We start from the raw sequence: 25,979 nt of genomic DNA, 5'->3' as shown, positions 1-25,979 counted from the left end.
GTGACTTCCTATTTCTCACATCATACAGTAATGCCAGTCATTCTTACATGTCACCATCAGAAGTTGTGCATTTCAGGTGCTTTTACTAGGAAAACAAAATCAACATTTTTCAAAAGACAGTAGTCCTAACCCTTGAACATTTCAATGGAAATCTTTCTAAATCACATTGTATGTTTTCCTGCCTTTTTGAATAGCAAATTTTAAACATTGCTGGTTTCTGTCTTATTAAAACCAACATACCTCAAGAGTGTTCTGAAAGGCAATGAAAGTTCATGGAGCCCCTGCAAATTCCACAGAACTCTGTCCACTTCAGTCAGAGCCCCCTCTGCTCCCATTCATTCTATATGTAGGTATTGGGTTTGCACATTGGATTTTGTTTGAACAAAAGGCTTCTCAGATTAAAACAGAAGTTCTCAATTAAAATTGCTTAGAATTTGTGGCACCTGGTGATGGTTAAGTTATTATTGTTTTTTGTTGTTATTTTCATTCTAAGATTTCATGGTACTTAATGCTGTATAATGCAGCAGTAAGAGTTGGTGATTGACTGACTGATAGATGATTGATTGATGTAACCACCTCTGCTGCTATTGAGATGGCCTCTAACAGCATATCCTAGAAAAGCAGGTTTTAAACTTTGGATCAGAAACTATTATTAAGGACTGTGAGTGGCAAAGGAGGAAAAAAAGGAAAACAAATGTGGCAAGTGAAAAGAAACATTTATCTTATCAAAGACCAAATAATTAATAATAGCGCTTTAGAAGTTAGAAGGATTTATATGTATATTATACATTTGGCTTTCAATAAATCCCTAGAGGAGGGCAAGACTTCTGCCCCATTTTTCAGATGTAGAATTTGCTGTTCAGAGTGGTTGGGCTAATAAATGGTAAATGTGTGACCAGAAACTCAGTATTTATGGCCTTTATTCCTGAGTTTCACCCAACAAAGGTTTTTAGGGCAGAGGTTCTCCCATAGGCTTAAATACAGCAATAATATTTATTTATTTGTTTGTTTTTGTACTGGGAATTGAACTTGGGCACTTTACCACTGAGCTACATTCTCAGTCCTTTCTATACTTTACATTGAGACAGGATCTTGTTAAGTTTAGGACCCCAGGAGTTGCTGAGGCTGGCCTCAAACTTGTGATCCTCCTGCCTCAGCTTCCCAAGCTGCTGGGATTATAGGCATGCATGACTACACTGGGCAAAGTAGCCCTAATTTAAACATAATGTTGCCAAATGGTATTCCCCAGTTAGGAAGGTTGATTATATTTGAAGTAACATTCTAGAACAAATTTTCCTACACAGCTAATTCATAAAGCCACCTCCTACTTTTCTTCCATATAAGCACACATATTTTTATTTATAATATTTCAGTTTATTGAAGAATGTACCTAACACATGTTCTACATATTTTCTAGAAGCTATAAAGGCATGCAGTTGATACAATCTAGGTTACATATCATCTTCAATTAGTAATGCTAGGTTGGTTTCCTTAATAGTACCATACTCAAGTTTATTTGTTTGCCCTGCCCCCACTTCTAGTAACATTCCAACACAAACAGGATGAGGAGGGGAAAAGTGCTTTCCATGAGACTTTTCATGCTTTCACAGAAATAGAGTTCCTTCACAAAAGCGAGGCTAATGAATGTGGGAATTAAGGTGACCTCTGCAAAGGGCTAAAAAGAGGAAGAAGGAAAAAAAAAGAGTTCCAAAAATAAGGTAATTGAATATTTTTTAAAAGTGATTTTTTTTCCCAGTAACTTTTGTTTTGAAATGGCACATTTCTAGAAAGAAACTCCATAATTCAGCTGTGGGTTTTATGGAATAACCATATAATAATGAGTAAATGCATGGTCATTAAACAGATAAGTATTTAGTTTAAGCATGAAAATAGAAAATTGAAATAAAATTTTAAGGTAAAGATTATAAACTTTGGCTATCAAAGGTAGAAAAAACACACACTTGAATACATTTGGTCTTCCATACCCATAGAGTCTGCATCTGTAATAAACTAAACATGGATTTGAAATACGTGGGAAGAAAAATTACATCTTTACTGAAAATGTATGGGCATTTTTTTCCTCACCATCATTCCCTAAACTATACTGTATAACAACCATTTGCAGAGAATTTACATTGTGTTAGGCATTATAAGTAATCTAGAGATGATTTGTAAACAGGAGGATGTGTGTAGGTTTACACACATATGATGTCATTTTATGTAAGGAATTTGAACATCTGCAGATTTCTGTATCCACTGTGGGAAGGGGAGTTGGAACCAATCCCTCCACCCCATCCCTACAATACTAAGGGACCAATTTCTCACTTTCATCTTTCTAGCAATTTCTATATGACTGGGATATGTTGCTCCCTCTCTGGGACTCAGTTTTCTTATTTTTGGTTTCCAAGACTATCCTTCAGGGCCTGGAGTGTACCAAGAACACACTTCTGTGCGTGTATGGTAGACTGTGTGTTGGGAGCCTGCATGGGAAAAGGACTATTCCACCAAAGATAAAGATTTAACTTGCTTAAGATAGTCTGTCACTACTTTTAGATATTTTTATAAATTATAGTTTTGGGGGGCTCATTGAATAAGTGGTGATAAGCAGAATTCCACAGCCAAAAACTTTTCATAAGCCAATGACTTAGTGCTCTCCCAGGTACCTTCTGAGTTGGCTGCTGCTGTTTCAAAAGTTTCCTTCCTCTATAGCAAATGTCTAAATGTGTGGTCCACAGATCAATGGCACCAATGCCACCTGGGAACTTGGCAGAAATTTAAATTCTTTGGCCCTTCCCAGACTAATGGCATCAGAAACTCTGGGAGTGGGGCCCAGTGATCTGTTTTAATCAGCCCTGCAGGTGGTCCTGATGTGTGCAAAAGTGTGAGAGACCCTGCTCTGAAAGTGACATGGAGCATGTCCATTGGCCTTCCCTTGTGTTCGAATGCCTATTGTTGTTATATAATTGTAAACATTATTCACTCTCTGGTATGGATATTATTAATCTATTTAAAGTCTTTCTTTAGACATGCTTCTAAATCTACTATCAGAAAAGCAGATTAGTCTGGATATTTGGAGAATTTAAAGAATGTAGTAGGAGCCTAGTGAATAATTATAAAAAGTTTGTTTAATGTATTACCTTCCTTTATTAATGTTTTTTACCATAGGATATATTGATTGAATTACTGGCAATCAATCAACCAATAACTTTTGAGTACATAAAGGACAAGGAATTTTAAGCAAATCCAAGATATACCTTAATAAAATAGCATATTAGAGCTGATAACTGGTTATCTAAAGTAAGATGCTCAACTAGTCCTTTTAGAATGAGAATTCTATTTGGGAGGGAAAAAAGGAGCAACAAGTAAAAAGAAAATCCATCCCAGCTTCAAAGCAAAGAACCAAATCTGTGAAAGAAACAGTTTAGACTGGGGATGAGGCTCAGTAGTAGAGTGATTGCCTAGCATGTGCAAGGCACTGGGTTTAATCCCCAACAAAATACACACACACACACACACACACACACACACACACACACACACACACACAGAAACATATCAACTTTGAACTTTTAAGGCAGTAGTGCCTATATTTTAGCAGTGTATGTGTTGAAATTACTGGGTCTGATCCTTCCTGGATGTGATTCAGTTCTTGTGGAGTAGATTTTAATCTTCATTTCAAAATGTGCCCCATGTGATTTCTATACACACCAAAGATTGAGAGCCATTCTCATAAGAAACACCCATCCAAGTTCAGAATTAATAAAGAATATCAAGGTAATAATATAAATTTAAAAGCATGAAGCAATTAGTCAATAACACGTATCCTTAGGAAGATTTTAGAACTGATTAGTTGGCACTGAAGAAAGAGAATTAGTTTACTTATTTTATTCCTTGAAAAAGAATTCAAGATTATTATAAAAATAGGTTAGGATAGGAAGTAGTTTTCAGTACAAGTCAGCCCTCAGAATTCATAGCTCATGCAAGCTCAGAAAAAATAAATGAACTGAACAGTTGAACTTACTTGTACATTTTGGAAATAAGGACTCTGAAGTTCTGCTCTGCAGAAGCCCAGGACAGGAAGAGCAGGCCTGCTACATGTCTGGATGGAAATGAACGGTCAGAGCTGTGTGCGAAAGCTTTGTGCCATTCTAACCCCTCCTAATTTTGATTAGGATTTAGAATTACTTAAAAATATTATTTGAAAAATATGTATTTGCTTCTCAAGTCACTATCAGAAAATGTCTTGTAGCATAATGAAAATAAATGCCAGTACATCTCTATAATTACAGTTAATCTTATTTTCTTTCTTTCTTTCTTTTTTTTTTTTTTTTCTTTTTTTTTTTTTTAGTACAATTGTTCTTCTGTGGTCAAGAAAATAAAGCCCAGAGATTACATGGTGATAGATCCTACTGAAGTGGTTTCAGGATTTTGTTAATAGATTCATTAGCAAAAACAAACACAGTGAGAGAAGTCACAGAAAGAATAATTTTCCCAAGCTTGATACTTAAAGGGATTTCCAATGTTAAAGTAATGATAAACCTAAAGAAGAATAAATGTTACATAGATAAGCAATAACTATGATCATGTTAATCTTTCATCCCACATGAAAATCCTTTGTAATGATTAAGGAAATATCTATAAAGTAATAGATATTTTGTCTCACAAAAGACTTCTCCTTGCTGCCTTTGCTATCATTTTACAAAAAAAAAAAAAAAGAAAAAAAAGGCAAAAAAAGATTCCTTCCCTATTGAAACCAAGGGCAGCAAGAGATGGATTAAGAAATATAAGGCTGAACAAGAAAATCTGGAGGGAGAGTATCATGGTGGAGTTGATTTGAGAATTATGAAGAGATAGGAAGCAATAGTTTTAATGACATCAGCAGAGAGGACTGGTTAGGACATTGGAAATATAGGTTAGGTCACACAGAAACATTTATTGAGTAGCTATGATATGCTGAAGTTTTCATTCTACAGTATTTTTCATGACAAACATTCCTTTTTTAAGACAAAGAAACTGAGGTATAGAGAAGGCAAATGTCCTACTCAAAGCCAAATGTCTAGAAGTTGGCAAGATTGAGATTTAATCCTGGGGTTACTGATACCTAAGCCATGACTTCCCCACTATACCTCATTTTTTGGACATAACCTATGAAATTTATGATACAAAAAAGAAAGAAAAAAGAATCAGCATAGGTTTTTCAAATTGCTTTGCCTTTCATTTAGATAAAATATATTCTGATTATAAATTATTGAGAAATACTAATTAGGAACTTAGAGGAAGTAAAAGTAGTCAGGTGGTAATAACTCTGGCACATGTTATTTGGTAGAGCATTTGAGAGTTAATTGTACTCAAGTTGTGCAATGTAGCATATTAGATTGATAGCACTTCTGTATTCCCACTCTAGTTGTTTAATTTTACTAGTTTCATTCCTTGAAAAACTGGACCACTAATAACAGGATATATCCTATTTGTCTAAATTCTGATATAAAAATAAATCAAAACCCAAACGAAGTTTATCTAGACTCGACATGTGACTAGGGGACCACAGTTACACCAATCTTCTCCCTGGTATGTATGAACAATCTTTGGCTTTTGTTATCCTGGATTGTATTACCTGTGTAAAGACTAATACTTCCAAATGAGATCCAGCTATTGAAACTGGAGTAAAAGACGTGACTTGTGTATTTACGATAAGGCATGTGTGGAGTCAGTTCTTTTCTCTATTTTCAGCACAGGGATGGCACAAGCTTTTATTTAATTAAATGATCCACATACCACCACAAAAAAAGATATACTGACAGCCAAGAATGACTGTTTTGTGCTGCAGAAACTAGAGTGTGGAGCAGTTATGGGCTCAATCCCAGGTATAGGCATGTCCTATCTTTTCCTTTTCCTGCAGAGTTTATTCCAGTGAACTGCACCCGGATGATGAAGTCCAACAACCAGATTTGTTTTGCAGTCCTCCATCTTCTCAAAGCAGGATTGCATCTGCAGAAGGCCTCCCAGTGTTTGTGCATCCAGTGCTGAGTATATGCTCTGACAATAAAGCTTCCGTGCCTTTCTTCTTAGACGATGACTCTCTGGCACTGTAATCCTCAGAGAAATTCTCCTGGCTTTTATCCTTTAATTTTCTGGTGTATTTTTATTGCTTCTTGATACAATTTGTGGTGCTAGGAAATTATTTATATTACTGAGGTGCCCTCTCTAATTTGCATTGTGGCTCAACAAAAGTTCTTAAGTTTTTCTTGTATTCTTCAAAGTATACACCAACAGACTAGCTTCATACATATTGTAATCTTCTTAGCTTGTTAAAATAATCTGTAAATTTCTACCAATGACATGGGAAAGGAATAATCATCTTTGGTTTGATGACAGAGATATTTTCTTTTGAAACTTTTAATTAAAAATAATATATATATTATTATTTTAGGACATTGGAAATATAGGTTATATATATACATATATATATATATATATACATATATACACATATATAACAGGGCCTTGAGCATACTAGGCAAGTGCTCTACCACTGAGCTTCACCCCAACTTTCTAAATTACTTTATTTTGACACAAGGTCTTGCGAAATTGCCCAGGCTGGCCAAACTTGCAATCCTCCTGCTTCACTTTCCAGAGCAGCTGGGATAAAAGGTGTGCAACATCATGCCTAGCTGCCATTTTTTTTGAGAGTCTTATTTTCATGTCTAAAACTGGAAATAACATCTGACCATTTGGGGAGGTATTTCATATATTATCGAGTTGTTCAGAATGTACAGGGCCACGTTTTTGTTTTATAAAGTCAACAACTCTTCTTAGGCTGTGGTCTTCCTCCAACCACACTTCTGTTTGACCCAACCTTAAGTCATGCTCTGACATAACTCCCCATTGTTCTGTATTTTTGTATGTACTCTTCTTTGCCTGTCATAATCCTTTTATCCATTTTTATGTGAGTTTATCTTGATATATCCCAGCTGCTTACATTTTTTAAATATTAATATTTCTCTTTAATTCAGTGATCTTGTAAGATAATTCATTCAATTAACTCTTATCAGTGTAGATAAGAGGAATCTAGTGAGAAACATAAGTGTGCTAAATATTTGAAAGAACTATGCTGTTACACTCCTTTAATGGGACGTTTAAAGTCTTTAGTAAACTTCTGACTTAGAGTAATCCAATTTGATTTCACATAATTTTTACTGTTTTCATGAGAAATATGGTAATTGTTGTATCCATGGTTTAATGCTTTGTATTCCAAGATATAACCTTGATGAATTAAACTGCTTTTCTTTTAAAAAAAATTAGAATATGTCTGTATCACCATAGTGATACAATTTACTCTCAAAAAAATTAAGATGTAGCAAGTAGCCCTGACATTCCAGTTAAGTGACTTCTTGCTAGGATTTAGTTTCAGTCAATATAACTCAGTTGCCATCTCTTGAACACAGGTATTCATCCTTATAAATTAAGTGGATAAAATTTTCTTTCAAATCCCATCTCACTTTACTCGCATAACAAATGTATACTCTTAATGCAACATTTTTTCTGAGCATATCTGAAAGTGTTCATGGGAAACCTTTCATATACTTTTCCACTAAAAGTTTATCAGGATACCAATATTGCTTGGGTAAAGAGCCACAAGATAGGTTGTCAGAGTGGACTTTGTAAGTGCATATGTGAGATAATACTCATCCAAAGTAGCCTTGGCCACTAATTTTCTGATTTAGTACATAGGACATCAAACACAGCAACTCCTCAACAGAGGAGCTGCTCTTCCTACTCACGCATTCCTATTCTTCATCAACTCAGAGAGGAATCCTGCTGTAAGTTCCTCAAACATTTATTTCTGTGGCATTCACAGAGAGAGGAATATTGGTTCTGATCACATCATCTGAGTACTTCAGGACACTGATATTTCTCTGGGCCTTTGTTTCCTTGTTGTTAAAATAAATAACCCCCAAATGTTCTGCCCTTAATTCAATTCATTTGTCACTCATTTGTTTTTGTTTTCCCATGAAAAAGCGTTACCACTATGCCTTGAACACAAAAAAGCTATCTTTTAAACTTGTGTATTTGTTATTATTAAATTGCACAGTTTACCAACCTAGATGCCCTTCAATTGACGAGTGGATAAAGAAACTGTGGTATATATACACAATGGAATATTACTCAGCCATAAAGAATGACAAAATTATGGCATTTGCAGGCAAATGGATGAAATTGGAGAATATCATGCTAAGTGAGATAAGCCAATCTCAAAAAGACAAGGGACGAATGATATCGCTAATAAGTGGAGGATGACACATAATGGGGGGGAGGGAAGGGTTAGTGTTAGGGTTAGAGTTAGGGTTAGGGAGGGGGGCAAGTATGGGGGAAGAAAGTACTGTATAGAGGGTAAAGAGGGATGGGAGGGGTGGGGGGAAGGGGAAAAAATAACAGAATGAATCAAACAACATTATTGTATGTGGATTTATGATTACACAAATGGTATGCCTTTGCGCCATGTACAAAGAGAGAGACAACATGTATCCCATTTGTTTACAATAAAATAAAAAAAAAAAAATAAAATAAAAATAAAAAAAAAAAAAAAAAAAGAAATTTGCCAGTTAAGAAGAAAAAGGGTTTATGTTAAAAGGATGCCTAGAGGAAACAAGGTTCAATTTTTATTTTATTGTTAAATAAATTTGTTTTATATTTAAAAAAAAATAAATTGCACAGTTTAAGAAATTGATAAAGGTTATTAAATTTAAGGATGAATATAACCAAATGGAAAGCACTGATAAATAGAAGACTAATTTAGAAACAGCAAAGTAGGAAGAAGATGTTGAAAGAATCACTTGAAAGGGAAACTTCTGAAAAAGTATTAATTACAGAGTTGGTCCTGTTGGCAAATCTGTACTCATAATTGCCAGTCTGTATTTGCACAGAGAACAAACAGAACACAGAACACTCTCAAATTTTGCTCTCAAATAAGTGTTCCATGTGAATTCACCATATTTGTGGATCTTAAGAAAACAATGAAAAAATGTTTGCAGAAAGTCATTTTCCATTTCAGGTTATGGAAGGATTCAAAACAGCTTGTGTGATCATGGACATTGCATGAACATGTAAGATGAACTATGATTATTTCAGTAAATGTATAGAATACCTTCAGCAAAGGCAGTTGACTGAATGCAAATCAGGAGACTATAATCACTGAAATAGTCTTACAGTAATAAAGTGCAAAAAAAGTGTATATGTTGAAGCAGGCAGGGATGAGAAGACTTGATTTATACTTGCTCAATGGTCAGTGTATGCCTTAATCTGGAACCTGACAGTCTGCTTAAGAGACACTGTACCACATCTTAAAATTTTAAGTAAAAAGGTAATTTTCAATCATGGGCAGTTTGAGAGCCAAGAAAAGAAAAGAGCAAAGCTCTAAGATGATAGCATTTTCATGGTAGTGACTATTGCTATGTAATCATGTATCAAGTGTGAATTTTCAAAGAAAGAGGACACTCTTAAAGACAAAGTATTAAGTGCATTAGTAATAAATCATGCTGCATATGATGCAGAATACTAGCAGAGAAAAAGAATGACAGAGCTCATAAGGCTTTAATGGTTGAAGAGTAAATTAAATTGCAACTAATTAAAACTCAGTAGAAATTTCACTCTTTAAAAATTTCAATCAAAAGCAGAGTTGATATTTTCCTAATCATAGTTTTTATCCCAAAGAAAGGGCACTGATTATCTAGTATAAATCAAGTATATATGTTAAGATCATTGAAATACAAGTAAAATTTTTTGAACAGAAATGGAGCAGAAAATAATCCCATTTCTAAAAGTGGAATAAAGAGCCTTCTATAAGCACCATCATGTTCTTGGAAGGTCTCTGGGGTTCCAGTTCTTTGGAATTTGGAATAACCTTTGTCTCACAAGGAACTAACTTCAAAGACTCAAATATATAAAGTTATTAATGTTTTTAAATGAAGAAATAAAAGAGTCAACTGTCTAGATAGCTTAGAATAAAATTTAATAAAGAAGGCAAATGAATACATCTCTCTGGGAGCCTATTTTCTCTTAAAAAAGAGAATTTCTTAATGCACACTTAACTTTCAAAATGCCTATGTAGAACAAAAAATCAAGCATATTAATATAAAGTATTTAGACATTACCCTCCAAAAGAAAGACTTCACAGAGAAATAAGATCCAAACACTTCATTTTCTGAGAGTTCCTAAAAACAAACAAATATTTAGCAAAATTTTGATGTATTTTTTAGAATACTTAATTAGTATTCAAAATCAAAACAAATAAAATCAAAGCAAATTTAAAAACAAAAATTATATATCCTGGAGATACTCTGGAAAGTAGAAACTAAGTTTTCTTCCCTTGCAAACAAAGCAAAGATTTTATCTTATTCATCTCTGACATCAGTGATCAAAAACTTGAGAGTATTGTTTTTGTAGTTAAAGAGTCCACTTACCTTTTTATTCTTGTTTATTAATTTATCTTGGAGTCTGAAGGTTCCATTATAGAAAGTAGAATTGTTTAAGCATATTTTAAAGTTTTGAAATAAGTATATAATATTTGTTCCTTTTAGCAAAAACAGTTAACCAGAAACCCTCAAAGCACTCTGAAAAATGAGAGCAAAGCCAGGCATGGTTGCACACCCCTGTAATCTCAGTAGCTTTGGAGGCTGAGGCAGGAGGATTGCGAGTTCAAAGTCAGCCTCAGCAACAGGGAGGCACTAAGCAACTCAGTGAGACCCTGTCTCTAAATAAAATACAAATGAGGGCTAGGGATGTGACTCAGTGGCTGAGTGCCCCTGAGTTCAATCCAGGACAGCCTCCTCCCCCACAAAAATTATAGAAGAATCTTACTTGTAAACATGTACCTAGTCAAGTTTGGTTTGAATCCTTACAGAAAATTCCCAAATATTATGGCATATTATAATACAGCATATAATTTCAATGACTTCATTCATTTTAGCTCCCTCAAAATAATTTTAAAAGACATGAATGCTGAGAAAAAGTGGCAATTGGGTTAAAATCAAAGCAATTGACTCAAGTTGTATATCTTATTCCTCAATCCTCAAACCTTTATAAAGTAAAGCCAATTCAACTTCGGGATTTACTTATTTTTAAACAGAATATTTAAATTACATGCTTTCCTTAAAGTTTTGTATTCTGTCTCTGGGTGGCAGTTCTTACAAACATGGGAAAATGATGACAATTACAGGAGAGTATCAGTCTCTGACAGTATAGTGAATCGGAAGCAACTTCCTCATTTATTCTATGATTTTGTTTTGTTTTATTTTTGTGCTGGGGGTAAATCCAGAGTACCACGCATGCTAGGTTAGCACTCTACCACTGAGCTACATTCCTTTCTAATATTTTTATTTTGAAACACAGACTCACTAAGTTTTCCAGTCTGGCCTGGAACTTGTGCCTCAGCCTTTTGAGTAGCTGGGATTACTGGTGACCATGCCCGCTATTCCAGGATTTTGTGTTAGCAACTGATTATAGTAGTCTGGGTACTTACTGATGTCTAAGGCATAGTTGGTGCCTCAGACATATTTATTGACACAAATATTTGTTGATATATGTATTTGTAGGTCGCTAGTTACTCAGAGTAACTTTTTTTTTTCTTTTTACGGTACTGGGGATTGAACTCAGGGCCACTCCACTACTGAGCCACATCCCTGGCCCTATTGTATTCTATTTAGAGACAGTGTCTCACTGAGTTGTTTAGTGCCTCACTAAATTGTTGAGGTTGACTTTGAACTTGTGGTCCTCCTTCCTCAGCCTCCCAAGCCACTGAAGATTATGGGTGTGCACCATTAAGCCTCGCCAGAGTAACTTCTGTTTAAGAACGTTTGTTTAAGGCTATACTGTCCTTCCAAACATGATACTGAGAATCATATTTTAAAAATAATAATGAACTAAAATACTTCAGGCTATTCAGCAATTTGAATAATTTAAGATTAGACCTAGAATTACTCAGAGATTGTCTATGAGATAGACTTCTCAATAAAGCCAATTACATTTTCCCAACTTCCTTGCTTAGGATTTGGGCAAATAGCATTACTTATGTCAGAGGCCACTGGGAGAAAGTCTTGCATTTAAGACTTTACTTATCATCAATACAGAGTTAAGATTCATTTACTTTTATACCTATGGTTTTCATCTAACACACTCGATACATCATCACATCAGAGTATAAACCACAACAACTAAAATCCTTAAAAAATACACTTACATTTTAATGCTGGGGCACAAACCTTAGATGTAGTCTTTGTTGATGTTATCCTATTTTTTAACACAAAGAACCCTCTTCCAGCTTTTAGAAAAGATGCATGTTTTTCTTTTCAATTGTCAATTCCCTTCACTTTGATTTGTAATTTTTTAGTTAGGCAGTGTGTTTATCAGCATGTGAAGAAAACTTAGAACATATTTAAAAATTAATTCTTCTGATAAGTGGATGATGATACATAATGGGGGGTGGGAAGGGGGCAAGAATGGAGGAAGGAGGGACTGTATAGAGGGAAAAGAGAGGTGGGGGGGTAGAGGGAAGAAAAAAAATAATGGAATCATTACTCTAGGTAAATGTATGAATATGCAAATGGTGTGCTGTTACTCCATGTACAAACAGAAACAACATGTATCCCGTTTGTTTACAATAAAAATAAATTAAAAGAAAATTAAAAAAATAAAAAATTAATCCTTGGAGTCTCCTCATACAAATAATTTCTCTACATATAACTTGAGTCAAAAATACAAGTTATATATCCAAGGGACTTTAATCTTAACACAAATTGTGTTATGGCAACTTTAATGGAGATGAAAGTTTTCACTGTAGATGCAAGATGGAGAAAATATTAGAGGTTTTATTAATTCATTTAATATTGATGGTCTGTGGTGACTAACACTGAAGCTCTCCTAACTTCATACTTTTCCATCTTCCTCAGTAAAAGCAGAGGCTACTAATTTAGTTGTATGCCTAGTATGCAAAGAGAAAAAGAGATTTAAAAACTTGGGGGTGGGTGGGAATTTTAAATATCAAGATTTAGGACTTTAGGCTTCTCTGTAAAACATTTGAGGAACTGAAATATTAGCTACATTTGGATCCACCAAAAGTCCCTACATGTACTTTTCTTGCCATGTTTAATTACTTGTATCATTCATCCACTAAAATTTGTATTTCATTTTATAACCGACATTCTCATGAAAATTTAGACTTTTATTTCAAGTGAAACAAATTAATTCCTTGTGGACTCTGGTGCCACATTTTGCTCTGCATGGGTATGAAATTTACAGACCAACCAAGGCTCTCCTTTCGCTAGTTTCTAATGATAATGATAACAAAACACCTGGCATTATGATAATGCACCCTAAACAAAGGTGCTGATTTAAACATGGAGAGCAAAGAAAACAGCAGAAATCATTCATGAATTCCAGAAAAGATTTGGGTTAAACTGTAATAGTACATATTCAGTACTTCCATCTTCATTAAGGCAAGAAACAAGTAAGGCAAATTACCATTTTAAAAGGATTATAACATGACATCAGAAGAAAAGAGAGACATTAAATTGATAAAGGAAAATTACTGAAATCATTCCAAATAATTAATTGTTGGAGTGCTTGTATTGAAGTTTTTAATTTATTAGAAGAATAAGATCTATTGGTAGTATCTTATTTAGATATTTTCTTTTTTGCCTCCATAACTCCATAAATTTATATTTTGAATTTAAAAATCTGAAAAATAAATTTTTTCCCCTTGGAAAATAAAACTAAAGGATAGGTTGCCCAACCCCAACAAATTAATATGATACTATTTTTCAGTTGTACATAAAAATAAATCACAGAAATCTCTTCAGACTTTGTATTAGATAGAATAAGGATTAGTCACTAAACTATGTTAAAAGTGATATTTTGACCAGATGAGATGGCACACACCTGTAAACCCAGCTACTTGGGGGGATCAGGTAGGAGGACTGCAAGTTTGAGGCCAGCCTCATCAATTTAGTGAGAGCCTGCATTGAAATTTAAAAAATCAAAAAGGACTGGGGACATAGCTCAGTGGTAGATGGCTCCTGAGTTCACTCTCCATTACCACAAAAAAGTAATTATTTTATCTTTTTTTTTATTGGTTCTTTTTCATTATACATGACAGTAGAATCCATTTGACTTAATTATAAAAGCATGGAATATATCTAAGTTCTAATTCTGTCCCTGGTCCCTTTCTTTCCTCTTCCTTCTCCCTTACCCCTTGCTCCATTCCCTCTATTGTTCTCTCTGCCTTTTACCCATAGTTATTTTAAAAATTAATTTCTTATGGATGTATAAGATGGTGAGATTAACTGCAGTATTTTCATATATGCATATAGGAAAGTTATTACAGATTCAAATTAGCCTTAATGTGTACAGGCCTTTAAACATATTACATGGGACTGTAAGTCACTCATTCTTCAAAACTCAAGACAATCATAACCGATTTGAAACTGTAAAGCTTGGAATTCAAGTGTAAGAGTCAAGTCAGCAGGCCTTCCTGCTTACATGAGCACATTCCTTTTGATAAAAATCATTTTGGACATTCAAGAGATTAAAAAATAAGTAAGTACCTGAGAAAATCATTTACATAAATTTCTCTGGTCAGACTGGGATCACTGTTCATCAAAGCCATGGCTGTTGGATGCTTCCATCCTATCAATAAGAATGACTTATGATATCGACCAAACCTACCAATGATTATGTCAGTCAAGGTTTTGGTAACAGGGTCCTCACAAAATTATGAATTGTTTTCACTGGAATTCAAAGTACATTAAAATTAATAAATTTCCTCTAGTCGAATTTCAATTTACTCTATCACATGTCTTTTTAAATTAAAGGGCCATGTAAATCTGCGAACCAGCCCTTAGTTCCTTTATCTGGAGCCCTGTTACATTAGTTCTCTCCCTTTGATCACCCTGGGAAGAATGATCTTGGGAAACTTGGTTACATACCCATGATGTGACAGCCCTTCAGCAATCCCATATTGAACATAGATAGACCTAGATCACAAGCATGGTGGAATCCATCCTCTGCTTGAAATTACATTTTGTCCTCTCACTTTGTGCCAACTCATCCAGGACCCACAATATTTTAAAACTTCAGCAAGAGTGGGCCAGGTAAATGTAATGCCATCATTACAGCAAATCTCTGCAGTTATGAATCATAATGCTTAAAAATGTTATTTTATGCCACTGGGGAAGTATTGTCAAAACAGCAAGAAAAATGTCATCCCAATATACAATGTAATTATGGCTCCATGTATTTTGTGGGACAATTGAATGTTTACTGGCAGTACAATAATACCTGCTTTAAATAAACATGCTACGAATTTCAGGAGTTTAGCTAATTGGGGTCAAAATATTCTTTATCATAACTGTTCATTGCTGTTCACCATTTGTTGACAGGCTTCTCAAGTATTCTTAATTAGGAGAATGACTTTTTACTATTTCCCAATAATATAGATTTGGAAGTAAAAATAACAGCAAAGTAAAAATTTTTAAATGAAATGTTATGCTTCCCTCAAAAAATAAGCATATATCATTTTTTCAAAGATACGTGCATAATAATTTGAAATGATACACCAAAGAAAACCATTTTGGTCACTCCTGGTTGAGAAGGTGTATTACTAATAAACAGTTAATTTTTTGCTGCTTTTAAAAGAATCACCTCTTTGTCAGGATCTGAACTCTTTGTAGAAAGGACCTAGTAATTGTTAAATGATACCTTTTTTCCCATTATGTCTGACTGATTGTGTGAGATACTTAAATATGTGTTAATCTGTTTCTTCCCCTTCACTAAATTAAAGCATTTATGAGTTTCCACTGCATGTTTAATGAGTCACCCAAGGTGTCAGGTTTAACGATACCCTGCAGACTTACAGTTGAGTGAACTGTAGCTCAAATTAAAAATATATTTGTCCAAGAAGTCTTGTTAAAGATTGCTTCATTCAACCAATGGACAAAGTGTTTCCTAGTTCATTAAAGTTATGCTAAGTGATTATAACAAAATCTTTATAAAAAAAGTTATATTATGTAAAAAAAGAAATAAGTCATTAAGTAACAGAAAATATGGTAATGAGAGTCTCACAGTAGTCTTTATTACATTCTTTCAGAGGATGAACTTTTCTTAAAGAAAATTATAAACTATTATTAAGGTCATGAGTTGGAACATGTATATCTTTATATTATCCCTATAGTATTTCTATAGTATTTCTATATAGTATTTCTTCAAGCAATTTATTGAAATACATAAATTATTATCTCATCCTAACCCACGGACACACTCATTCTTCTCTATTAAAACACAGAAATGCACACACAGTATAAAATCATAACTGCTTGCTGTCTGATAGAGCCAAGTATTTCATTATTTTTTGCATTTTTGGCTTGATCTCACAAAATTTGCTCACAAAATACACATAAGTCTTCTCTTTTGAGCTCATGAAACTTTCTTGATGAATAATTTAATCTTAGAATAAATTATCAATGATAAGCTTCTTCTAAATAATAAAATATTGCATTTATCTGCCAAAATTCAGTTTGTCATGTCACATAAGTGTAACTCTTTGACCAGGATAATTATCCAGTTGCCCAAGTTTAGGGAGATATTGATTCCTTTCTTCTTAAAACAACATTTTTCTATTATAGCTAAGTATGAGGCACAATCTAAAATGTGCATGATGGAAAGTATCTGGGGAAAATCAGACTGTTTTAAAGGATTCTGCCATGAGAAGAGGAGACCTCATGGAATTCATAACTGTCTACTGATTTGCATAACATTCAAATATAGCACCAATTTCACAGATTCTTGCTCTTCAGAGGTGTAGGTGCTTTTTCCCCCTACTTGTTTTTAGGCAATAACACATTTACTCCAAATAAGTTGGTCCTGAATAGCAATTATAATTTCTCTCTCCTTAAGCTGGCTACTCCTCTAATGATTTCAATAGTAAATACAAACCCCATTATGTGAATGCCACAAATAATAAAATTTCCACTAAAAGAATACAGTATTGGCAGAAGTGTGATAAGTAAAATGTAAGAAGAAATCTCATCATCTAAACTCAGGATGATGAAAATGACAAGAAGACATGTATGTAATGGGAAATTCTAAGAGTTGCATATTAAAAGTAACATCACTTTAGCTTTCTCTCTCTGTAGTTGTTTTTCTCTGAAAGAACCTGGTCAAAATGCTATAGAGAATCTCAAACAACTCTTTCTGGCTGAATTTGTCTTTGCTACAAGTCTCTAATTCTCAGATTTTATATCCACCAATGGTGCTTAAAGTCAGGTTACATTTCAAAGTCCTGCATCAAAATACAGGAGACCTTGTTCCTGTAAATCAAGATTCCAAAGAAATGCATGATTTGTGTTTATATGAAAAATTCATCTTTTATTTTGAACACAGTTATATCAAGTATAAATACCTGCATTTAAATGTAATGCAAAGACATTCCAAAACTAAAAGAAAAGAATCCTAGGACGAGACTCTTTAAGGGGAAGACTGAAATAGTTAGAAAAGGGATTCATTTCTACAAAAAGTAACACAGTAACATTTATAAAACTGCAGTCTAGTCACTTATCCCTTAGTTTCCCACCCACTGTAGGATTCAGGGAGCAGTTCCAAGTTGGTGGTCTGTGTGAGGATGGTAAGTTAGGTAGTAGTTGAGATGTCACGCTTTGCCTGGATCTTTAGTTGCAACACTAATATGACAAATATGGCACATGTTTTAGGGCACAGTGAAAAGTCGAATAAGTTGGCAAGTGTTCCTTATGTTCTCATAGAAAAAAAAAAAAAAAAGAGATGAGAAAACTGATTTTAACTCACTCAGCATTCAATATCCCTAAATTTAACCAAATTGAAAATCTTTTAAGATTAAAGTTCAACAGTGATATTAACACAGGTACTAAATATAATCTGCCAAATACTCAAAGGAGTGCTATGTTAGACACAGGAAATCTATATCTTCAGTGGAAAGCTTGAAAAACACACCGTTTTGAATGTACAAATGGATTATTAAAGACTCCAAGTTTAGATATAAAAAACAATGGAAAGCAGTTGTTTACTATACATTTCAAGTCTTTTTGTAGATTGAGGAAGGTTTGTGGATTTTTCCTGAAGATGAAATTTAAACATAAATGTATTTTAAAAAAAGAATGTTTCTATTTTTTAAATTAAAATCAAACAGAATCATTCCTACTAGTTGATAACTAGGATTACATGTTAAATTCATCTGGAAGAGGAAATATGACTACATAATTAATGGTTTGTTTTGGTTTTTACACAAATGTATCATCATGGAGATACAGAATAACAAAAGTCAAATTACGTGCATCTAAAAGTACACAGGCTGTTAATATAATACTATTAGAAATACAATTACAGAGAAAAAGTAACAAATATGAACAGTACAAACTTTTCTTTAAAAGTTCTTGAAACTTTATTTTGTTTAATAAAAACACAGTGAATGCCAAGTCAGAAATACCCAGCAACTTCCTTAATAAGCACTTTTTGGTACCTGACCTTTTTGTGACTTATCTTTTGTTCATCAATGCTGTAAGAATTGGAGAGAAACTGTACTTAAGAAACATTTGTTGAAACAGATTGATCCATTATCACAAATATTAAAAATTAATATAAGTATTTTCTTAATTCACAACAAAATAAAAATGATAAAATTAAAGAAAAATGTAATTAATAGCATGATTCAATCAGAATGGAAGAAAAAAGATTGTCATGTTCCAGGGTCTAAAAAAATTAGTCATTATTAAATAGGAATACCAACATTTTAAGAAAAAATTTGAGCAAATGCAGTTTTTATAAAGAAATTCTTTTGATTTGTTGGAAGACATTTATTTAAAACTTCAGTTTCATCTTGATATTTATTTATGTCCAAAAGTGGTACCACCACTGAATAAATTAAAAGCTTAGTCTATGTCTTATGATTCTGATAAGCTTTAAGGAGAGCCAGGGTTTTTAGTACCTGGCAGGAACCATAAACTCCTCTCACTCCCAAGATCCATGTATTTCTTGAAGTGAGAGAGATACTGAAGAAAAATCGTTCTCATTATACACTCCAAAGTTATGATGCAGTGATTTTTTGAGTTTAGAAAATCTCTTACTCAATTTTTCATGAACAAAACCAGTAAGTTTCGTGGATCTTCCTTCCATCTGGAGTTGTCCCTGCCCTTCCCTTATCATTTCATCCTGGGACAAAAATAATTTTCTAGACCCTGTTGTACATATAATAGAGACCAGATGCTGAGAATGATGCTGAGAAGTGATCAGAATTCAGCAGGAGAATGATTTGGATGCTTTTATCGGTGTGATTTCTATTCATTTGGAAAGCATTGCATGATTTGCTTAAAGTTTATGGAGAAAAAAAAAATAACAGTCAAATAGTGATGTGACTCTGGTATAGCTTGAGGAAGTATGAAAGGGGTTTGGGGAAGCAGCTGATAGTCTTCTCAACAAGAAAAGCTGAAGATCACATGCTAAGAATTACCTTACTTGATCTTTTCCAACTCTTCCTCATTAGCATTGTCTGTAAATGAAATAAAGCATTTTCATTATCTTTTCACTCCAGTAAAGAATAGGGCAGTCACCGTTTTCTAGAGGAAGCGTAACATTTATTAGCCCTTTCAACAGCAAACAGTTTTCAGCAACAACTGCACAAGACAATAATTGTTTTTCACATATATATATCTAGAGCAGCACTTTTAACATTCAAGCAGTCTTTCTGGTGAGAGTTCACTTGCTTTATTCTTTGTATGAAGAAAAGGGACAATATATTTTAAATAGAATAGAAAACTACCTTAGCTATTGACTTGAAAACATACATTGAATCTCATGATTTATAACTGTTTCTTTTGGTGGTGGGGTTGAAGGTATGTTTGACTTTACTGGATATATAATAACTTTCCTCTTCAAACACAATTAAAATCTGTAGTTTGGTGACATCTTAGCATTGTGTCTGCATCTGGTTAATCTTTGTCATCAGTGTCTACAAAATACTTTCAATGGAGAAAAATGCTGCAATGTTGTGCTGGCTACACATGAATCTTCCAGTTCAATCTTTAGCCCAAACTTACTCTTCAAGCTTTCTGTCATTGTAAGAGGTATTTATGGACAAATGTTTTAATCAAATTTCTAGAGATTTGTGATGAGTGCCTCAGATCATTAGTCTCTTGTATGAAGTAAACTGTGAAGTTCAAAGACTTTCAAAATTTTTTTCTCTTTACTACTAAAAACTTCTCAGTGAACCTTAAGGTATTAACCTTTCTGATTAACCTCTTTACCCTGTCTTAGTTTTACCATTATCGTTAAGGTAGATGAAGTGAAGAATAGGAAATATTTGGAGCAAGAATTCGTTTATAGAAAATGCTATCCGAATTTGTATACTGAGGAAGTGTACTGGTGCTTTTAAGAACTGTATCTCCTTCAGTGGAGTTCATTATAATTAGAGGGCTATTTCAGAAACCACTCAAGGGTTACAAAAACAAAAAGACAAGATTTTAATCTAAGACTAAAGCAACCCTTGCCCTGAATCAAGAAAATGGAACTATGTAGAGGTTATATGGTTGGAAATAAGAAAATCATGAATTTGTCAAAGATAAAGAATACATTTCTTTTGTCTGCAGATAATGGCTTTATAGGATTTATTTTTCTATACACACTCTGTTAAACATTGACTAAAACATGGAGAAGTAATAGATTTCCTAAGGTTCTAATACTCTCCCCACCTTTGTCAAATGAAACCAGGATATTTGAAAGCATTATAATCAAATACTATCATAGTGACATTTTATGTTTTCCAAGTACTAAGGTCTGATTCATTTTGAAGCAAACAATTCCATTATGGGGTTGTGGAGATAGACATCTATTGAAATATGTTAGATGTTTGTTGTTGATGTTAAATGAGTCATCCATGTTACCCTACCCAATATCACCATATCCTCCATCACCAAAAGGCATTTGGAAACTGAATTCTGTAGGGGTATGCCATATTCACAAAAACTGTCTAATTAGGAGTTGGATAATAAATATTCAACTTTCTCAGAAAGCAGAGTTTCAATGGACTGCATGATAATTCCTGGAGGCAATATTTTGAGTCAAATCAAGTGAAAATAAAACCACTTTACTCATGATTATTTAACCAAAATCATCTATCATCTAAGAATGTTATGCAATTTCCTTCTATAAGAAGTGCTATGCTATGAAAAAAGGACTTGGGATATTGGGAAGAATGGAATCTCGTGGCAATGCTTGATGACATTACAAGGATTCAATACTGCTGGTCAAAGTCACATCCTCTAACTCAGAGCACTGCATGTGACTAATTTCTACAACAAAATATATGAAACAAAATATAGGACTGGTATTTTTTCCTGTCTCTCAAAATTGGCTTTATAAACAGGTCGTATGGCTTCAATTTTCAGAATTGGAAAAGTGATACAAGAAAAAATTCAATTAGTTCCCTGAGTTTAAATACAAAAGATTTGACAGTTATAAGAATCATTCATTTTCCTGATTCAGTATCTAAAGTTACATTATTATATCAAGTGATTCTTAAAATGGCTCCAGATTTTATAACAAAATTTATGCCACTTTTGCCAAGCCTACTAGCTAAGTAATAGATTAAATATCCCATACAATGTTCCCTTTTATTTTTAGAAAGTCGGGTTAAGTTAGATTCAATAAAACTAAAAACAATAGAAATGTTAAGAAAGAAATAAATTTAATAGAATACTATTAACACTGTTAGCTTTGCTATCTGGGACACCTGCTAGAGAAGAAAGCTCAGGGAATATTAAAGATAGGAAATGAAGCAAAATCTAGAAATCTAAGATTTTTTTCTCTGTGATCTTAGGTTCAGCTGAGAAACATATGAATTTATTTTTGAAAGTGTCAGTATCTAATATTAAAACCAATAATTAGCAGCTTGACAGAATTATTAGTATATGCATATTATAAAACATATATTTTAACTTTTTGTAGGTAGATACTTCTTCAATTTTTGGCTAGGTAATAATTCTGAAAAATAAAAAATTCAATTAAAGTAAAAATATGTTTTAAAATTCATTAAAGTTCAACTAGGGCCAATCCATATGTTTCTTTGAATTTTCTAATTTTTTTTAGCCTTAGCCAAGCAATTTGTAAGCCTACATTATCTAAGAGAGTGTGTAACACAAATTAACTCACTTTTATTTCACAAATTCTCCAATGAAGAAAGCTGTGGATTGAACTCTGCTAGAAAAAGAGCCAGAAAGAACTCAAACACACTATCAGACAAAAATACCATATATAGGACACACATGTATGAACTACATACTTTTGCAGGTTCAAAAACAGAACATGCAATCAAAACAGAAATGACAGTTGTGCCATGCAACATATCAGCATGCCCCCCATGAAAGTGGTTTCTTGTACACACAATGCTGGAGACTTAAAAAAATTCGTGTGTGTGTGTGTGTGTGTGTGTTCACAACTAGGACTTTTTTTTTAAAGACTCAATCTTGAACTCAATGGAGAAGATTTGATTAATGGCAACTATGAAATACATTTGCTATTACTCATATCATACTTCTTAAATTGCTATAATCAGACATTGTGTGCTTTCAAGTAGGCCGACAGATTTTTAAATTCATTCTTTAATTTTACTGATTTCCAGAAGTGGCAATCCACACAAGGAGAAATCTTCTCAACTACATTATTTATGGAACCTATTTAGTATTTAACAGTACTTAAAAAACTCACGAGATAATTGATTTAGAAATCTTAGCACTTTGTAATACTGAGTACTCTGTATTTCCAGTTATTCTTTCTGCTTTTAATAACATTTTCCTAATGTTAATGTTATTACTTATGTGATAGGATTTATCTGTTAAAGGATCTTAAAACCATGTCTTCTATTTTCCATTTTAATATGTATAAAACATTCAACAAAGTTTTATAAACAAAGGCATAAAAATAAACATGTGGTTTTTGAATTAAACTCTCAGTTCCAAAAGCCCAAAATAATTTCTTAGCTAAGAATCTAAGGGAACAGAACTGTTCTCATAATTTTGCTTTGTGAGGGTCAATGCAAACTCATCCCATATTTCCTCTCTGTACATCATTCATATTAAATGGCATCGTGAAGCATTCAGTAACTGATTTCTGGTTTGATGAATTTTGAGTTTGAATTTCTCTAAATAAGATTTGTTCCTGGATAATTTGTAAAAGTTCAATATGCCATTTTCACTGAAGCAGTATGATATATATTTAGGGCATAAGAAAATTTAATTTGAAGATAAATTGGATCTCTGCTTGTCTTTAACCAAGATATTTCAAATTTATCCCAGAAAAATATATTTAGCTAATACGAGACATATTACAAAATGAAGAAAAAACAGTGATGTATTTACAATTTATCGTCATCATTAGAAATCCTTGAGAAGAGCAATATAGCTTAATTTTAAGCAGATTATCATTTAATGTGTTAATTTTAAGAACTTACTAGAGAAAATTAAATAATCATAATTGAATTTTATTTGTGACAAACTGAGGGGTGCATATATTGAAGTAAGATTCAAAAAATCCTTATAGTACTATCTCCTGATCCTTTGAAGTATCCTTTTGAATTCTTGTAGCGATATGTCTACAACCCACTGACCAACCACCAGGTACAGAAAGCTTGACTAAGTTTTGAGAGAAGTCATCATAAGAAAGGCTTGCATATAATGCATACTTTATTATAGGTAATAATAATTATCTACATATATGCATATATATATTTATTTACTTATTTATATTCCCTCCCCAAGATGATAGGATAGAAGATGGAGGTGAGATGAAGTGTAGGCATATTTTAGAAAGGACAAGTGACACTGAAGGTAGCTTAGACTTGAGGGGTGAACTGTGAAGAAGTTTGTGTGGCTGAGACACAAGTTACAAATGCAGAAGTTACGCTGTTTGACAGAGAGTCTTAAAGATCATCAGGAATTTCAGTTTAATTAGAGAAGCAGCCACAGGTCACTGAACAATTAGGAGGAGGAGGAGGGAGTTTCAGAACCTGGCACAATGCCTAGTAGATGAGCAGCAGTAACTGGATTTTTTTCCTTTTTGTTTTGTTTTTGAATTGACACTTAGAAGTTGACATACTTATAGATACCATGAGATGTGTCTAAACATGTATACACTGTTTAATATTAAAATCAGGCTAAGCTTATCTGTCCCTTCAAACACTTGTGATTTCTTGATGTCTATAATAATCAATATCCTCTCTTGCATCTTTTAGAAAAATATGCAGATTACTGTTATCTATAGTCACCCCACTGCACAACAGCACAGCAGAACTTTATGTTCCTATTGAAGTGTAACTAAGTCCTCACTACATCAACCTTTCTCCATCTCTCTCCTCCCTTCTCTCATCCCATGGTAACCACCATTCCACTCCCAACTTCTTTGATATCAATTTGTTTATGTCCCATAGTACAGTGAAATCATGTAGTATTTGTCTTCTTTGTGTCTGGCTTATTTTAATTAACATATGTCCTCCAGTTCCATCCATACTGCTGCAAACAATAGATTTTCATCCTTTCTTATGACTGAATAGTATTCCTTTATAGTTTATTTTTTTAATAGATGCCTATACATATGTGGTCCTTGTGCAGAGTTTTAAAACCTAATAACTAGTGCTGATAAATGTAATAACTAGTTTGAGAGCATTTTTAAAAGAAAGGACTGTATAGAGGGAAAAGAGGGGTGGGAGGGGTGGGGGGCAGGGAAAAAATAACAGACTGAATCAAACAACATTACCCTATGTAAATTTATGATTACACAAATGGTATGCCTTTACTCCATGTACAAACAGAGAAACATGTATCCCATTTGTTTACAACAACAACAAAAAAGAGTTAAAAAAAAGTGACTGTAGAACCTCCACTTAGATAAAAGAAACAACAACAAAACAAATTTACATGTATTTGTTGGCAATTTTCATAATGTATGGAAACCCAAATTCAAACCTAGGATATTAGACTAGCTAGGATATTGGATCCTAGCAGAATTTTCTGTGAGGTTCTTTTATCCTTCTTCCACTTTTCCTATCCCAGCTTGCTTCTCTGCAGACAAGACTCTGCCCTGTCTCTGGATTAAACCCACGAGGAGGAGCCAGGATAGCCTCACTGGTCATCTTTCTCTCTGCCTCCTCAGGTGTGACTGAGGTCAGGCTGGGCAGCATGAGGATTGCCCCAGCCAGAAACTGGCTCTGGTATGGATTGCAACTATTGCTGAGTCCTGGCTATGTCACTTGCTGCTCTGATGTGGAAGAAGCCAGAGGAGAGTCAGTAATGGCATGGGAGGGAAGAAGACACCATTTCCCAGTTAATGCTGCAGAATAAATCCATTGCTCTCTGAGAATCTGAAGGGGGAGGGCATGAAGTGGGGCAGTGAATGAAAAACATCTATCAGTAAAGGATTTCTTTCAAAAAACATCTGGGTTAATCAATGGAATTTAGTCAAGAAAATGGCACAGGGCTCTTGGGAAGAAACCTTTGTGTTAAGAATGTGGCTGGAGAGAGATGATGAGGAGAAAGGAAAAGAAGGCGAATAGAGCCAGGTTTTTGATATACAACTGTTTCATATAACCCACCTGTTTTCTTAATGTATTCATGTTTGAAAGCTCACTGATAAGAAGCTCCTGGGTGCTATAATGATTTTAAATGGTTTCATTCTAATTAGAAATACACAGTGCCTAAACGATAAGTTTGAGAAGCTTTGGAGATTGAAGGATTTTTGCAAGAATTGTTAAAGAGAAAATAATGTTGAGAACTATTTTGCCTGTGTTGACATATATTTCTGTGTGATTTAAGAGAGTTTAGTAGCTTCACCATAGGTTTTTTTTTTTTTTTCCCCTACCAATTTGATCCTTCAAACTCTTGGTTTGATGTTAGAATATTTAATAAACATACCTT

At 33.6% G+C, this 25,979-nt stretch overlaps 1 protein-coding gene across 1 annotated transcript in view; it reads right to left on the bottom strand.

The window, feature by feature from the left end:
* The window catches only part of MCTP1 (multiple C2 and transmembrane domain containing 1), a 564,948-nt gene that overhangs the window by 228,561 nt on the left and 310,408 nt on the right, over positions 1-25,979 (bottom strand). The window contains 3 exon segments of the mRNA XM_079146016.1: positions 4,022-4,099; positions 10,152-10,211; positions 19,529-19,567. Coding sequence (XP_079002142.1) covers positions 4,022-4,099; positions 10,152-10,211; positions 19,529-19,567 — 177 coding nt within the window.

The sequence above is a fragment of the Sciurus vulgaris genome (assembly GCF_902686455.1).
Source record: "Sciurus vulgaris genome assembly, chromosome: 6".
Lineage (NCBI taxonomy): Eukaryota > Metazoa > Chordata > Mammalia > Rodentia > Sciuridae > Sciurus > Sciurus vulgaris.
Note: the sequence above shows the minus strand (reverse complement) of the source record. Positions and strands in the feature narration are given on the sequence as shown.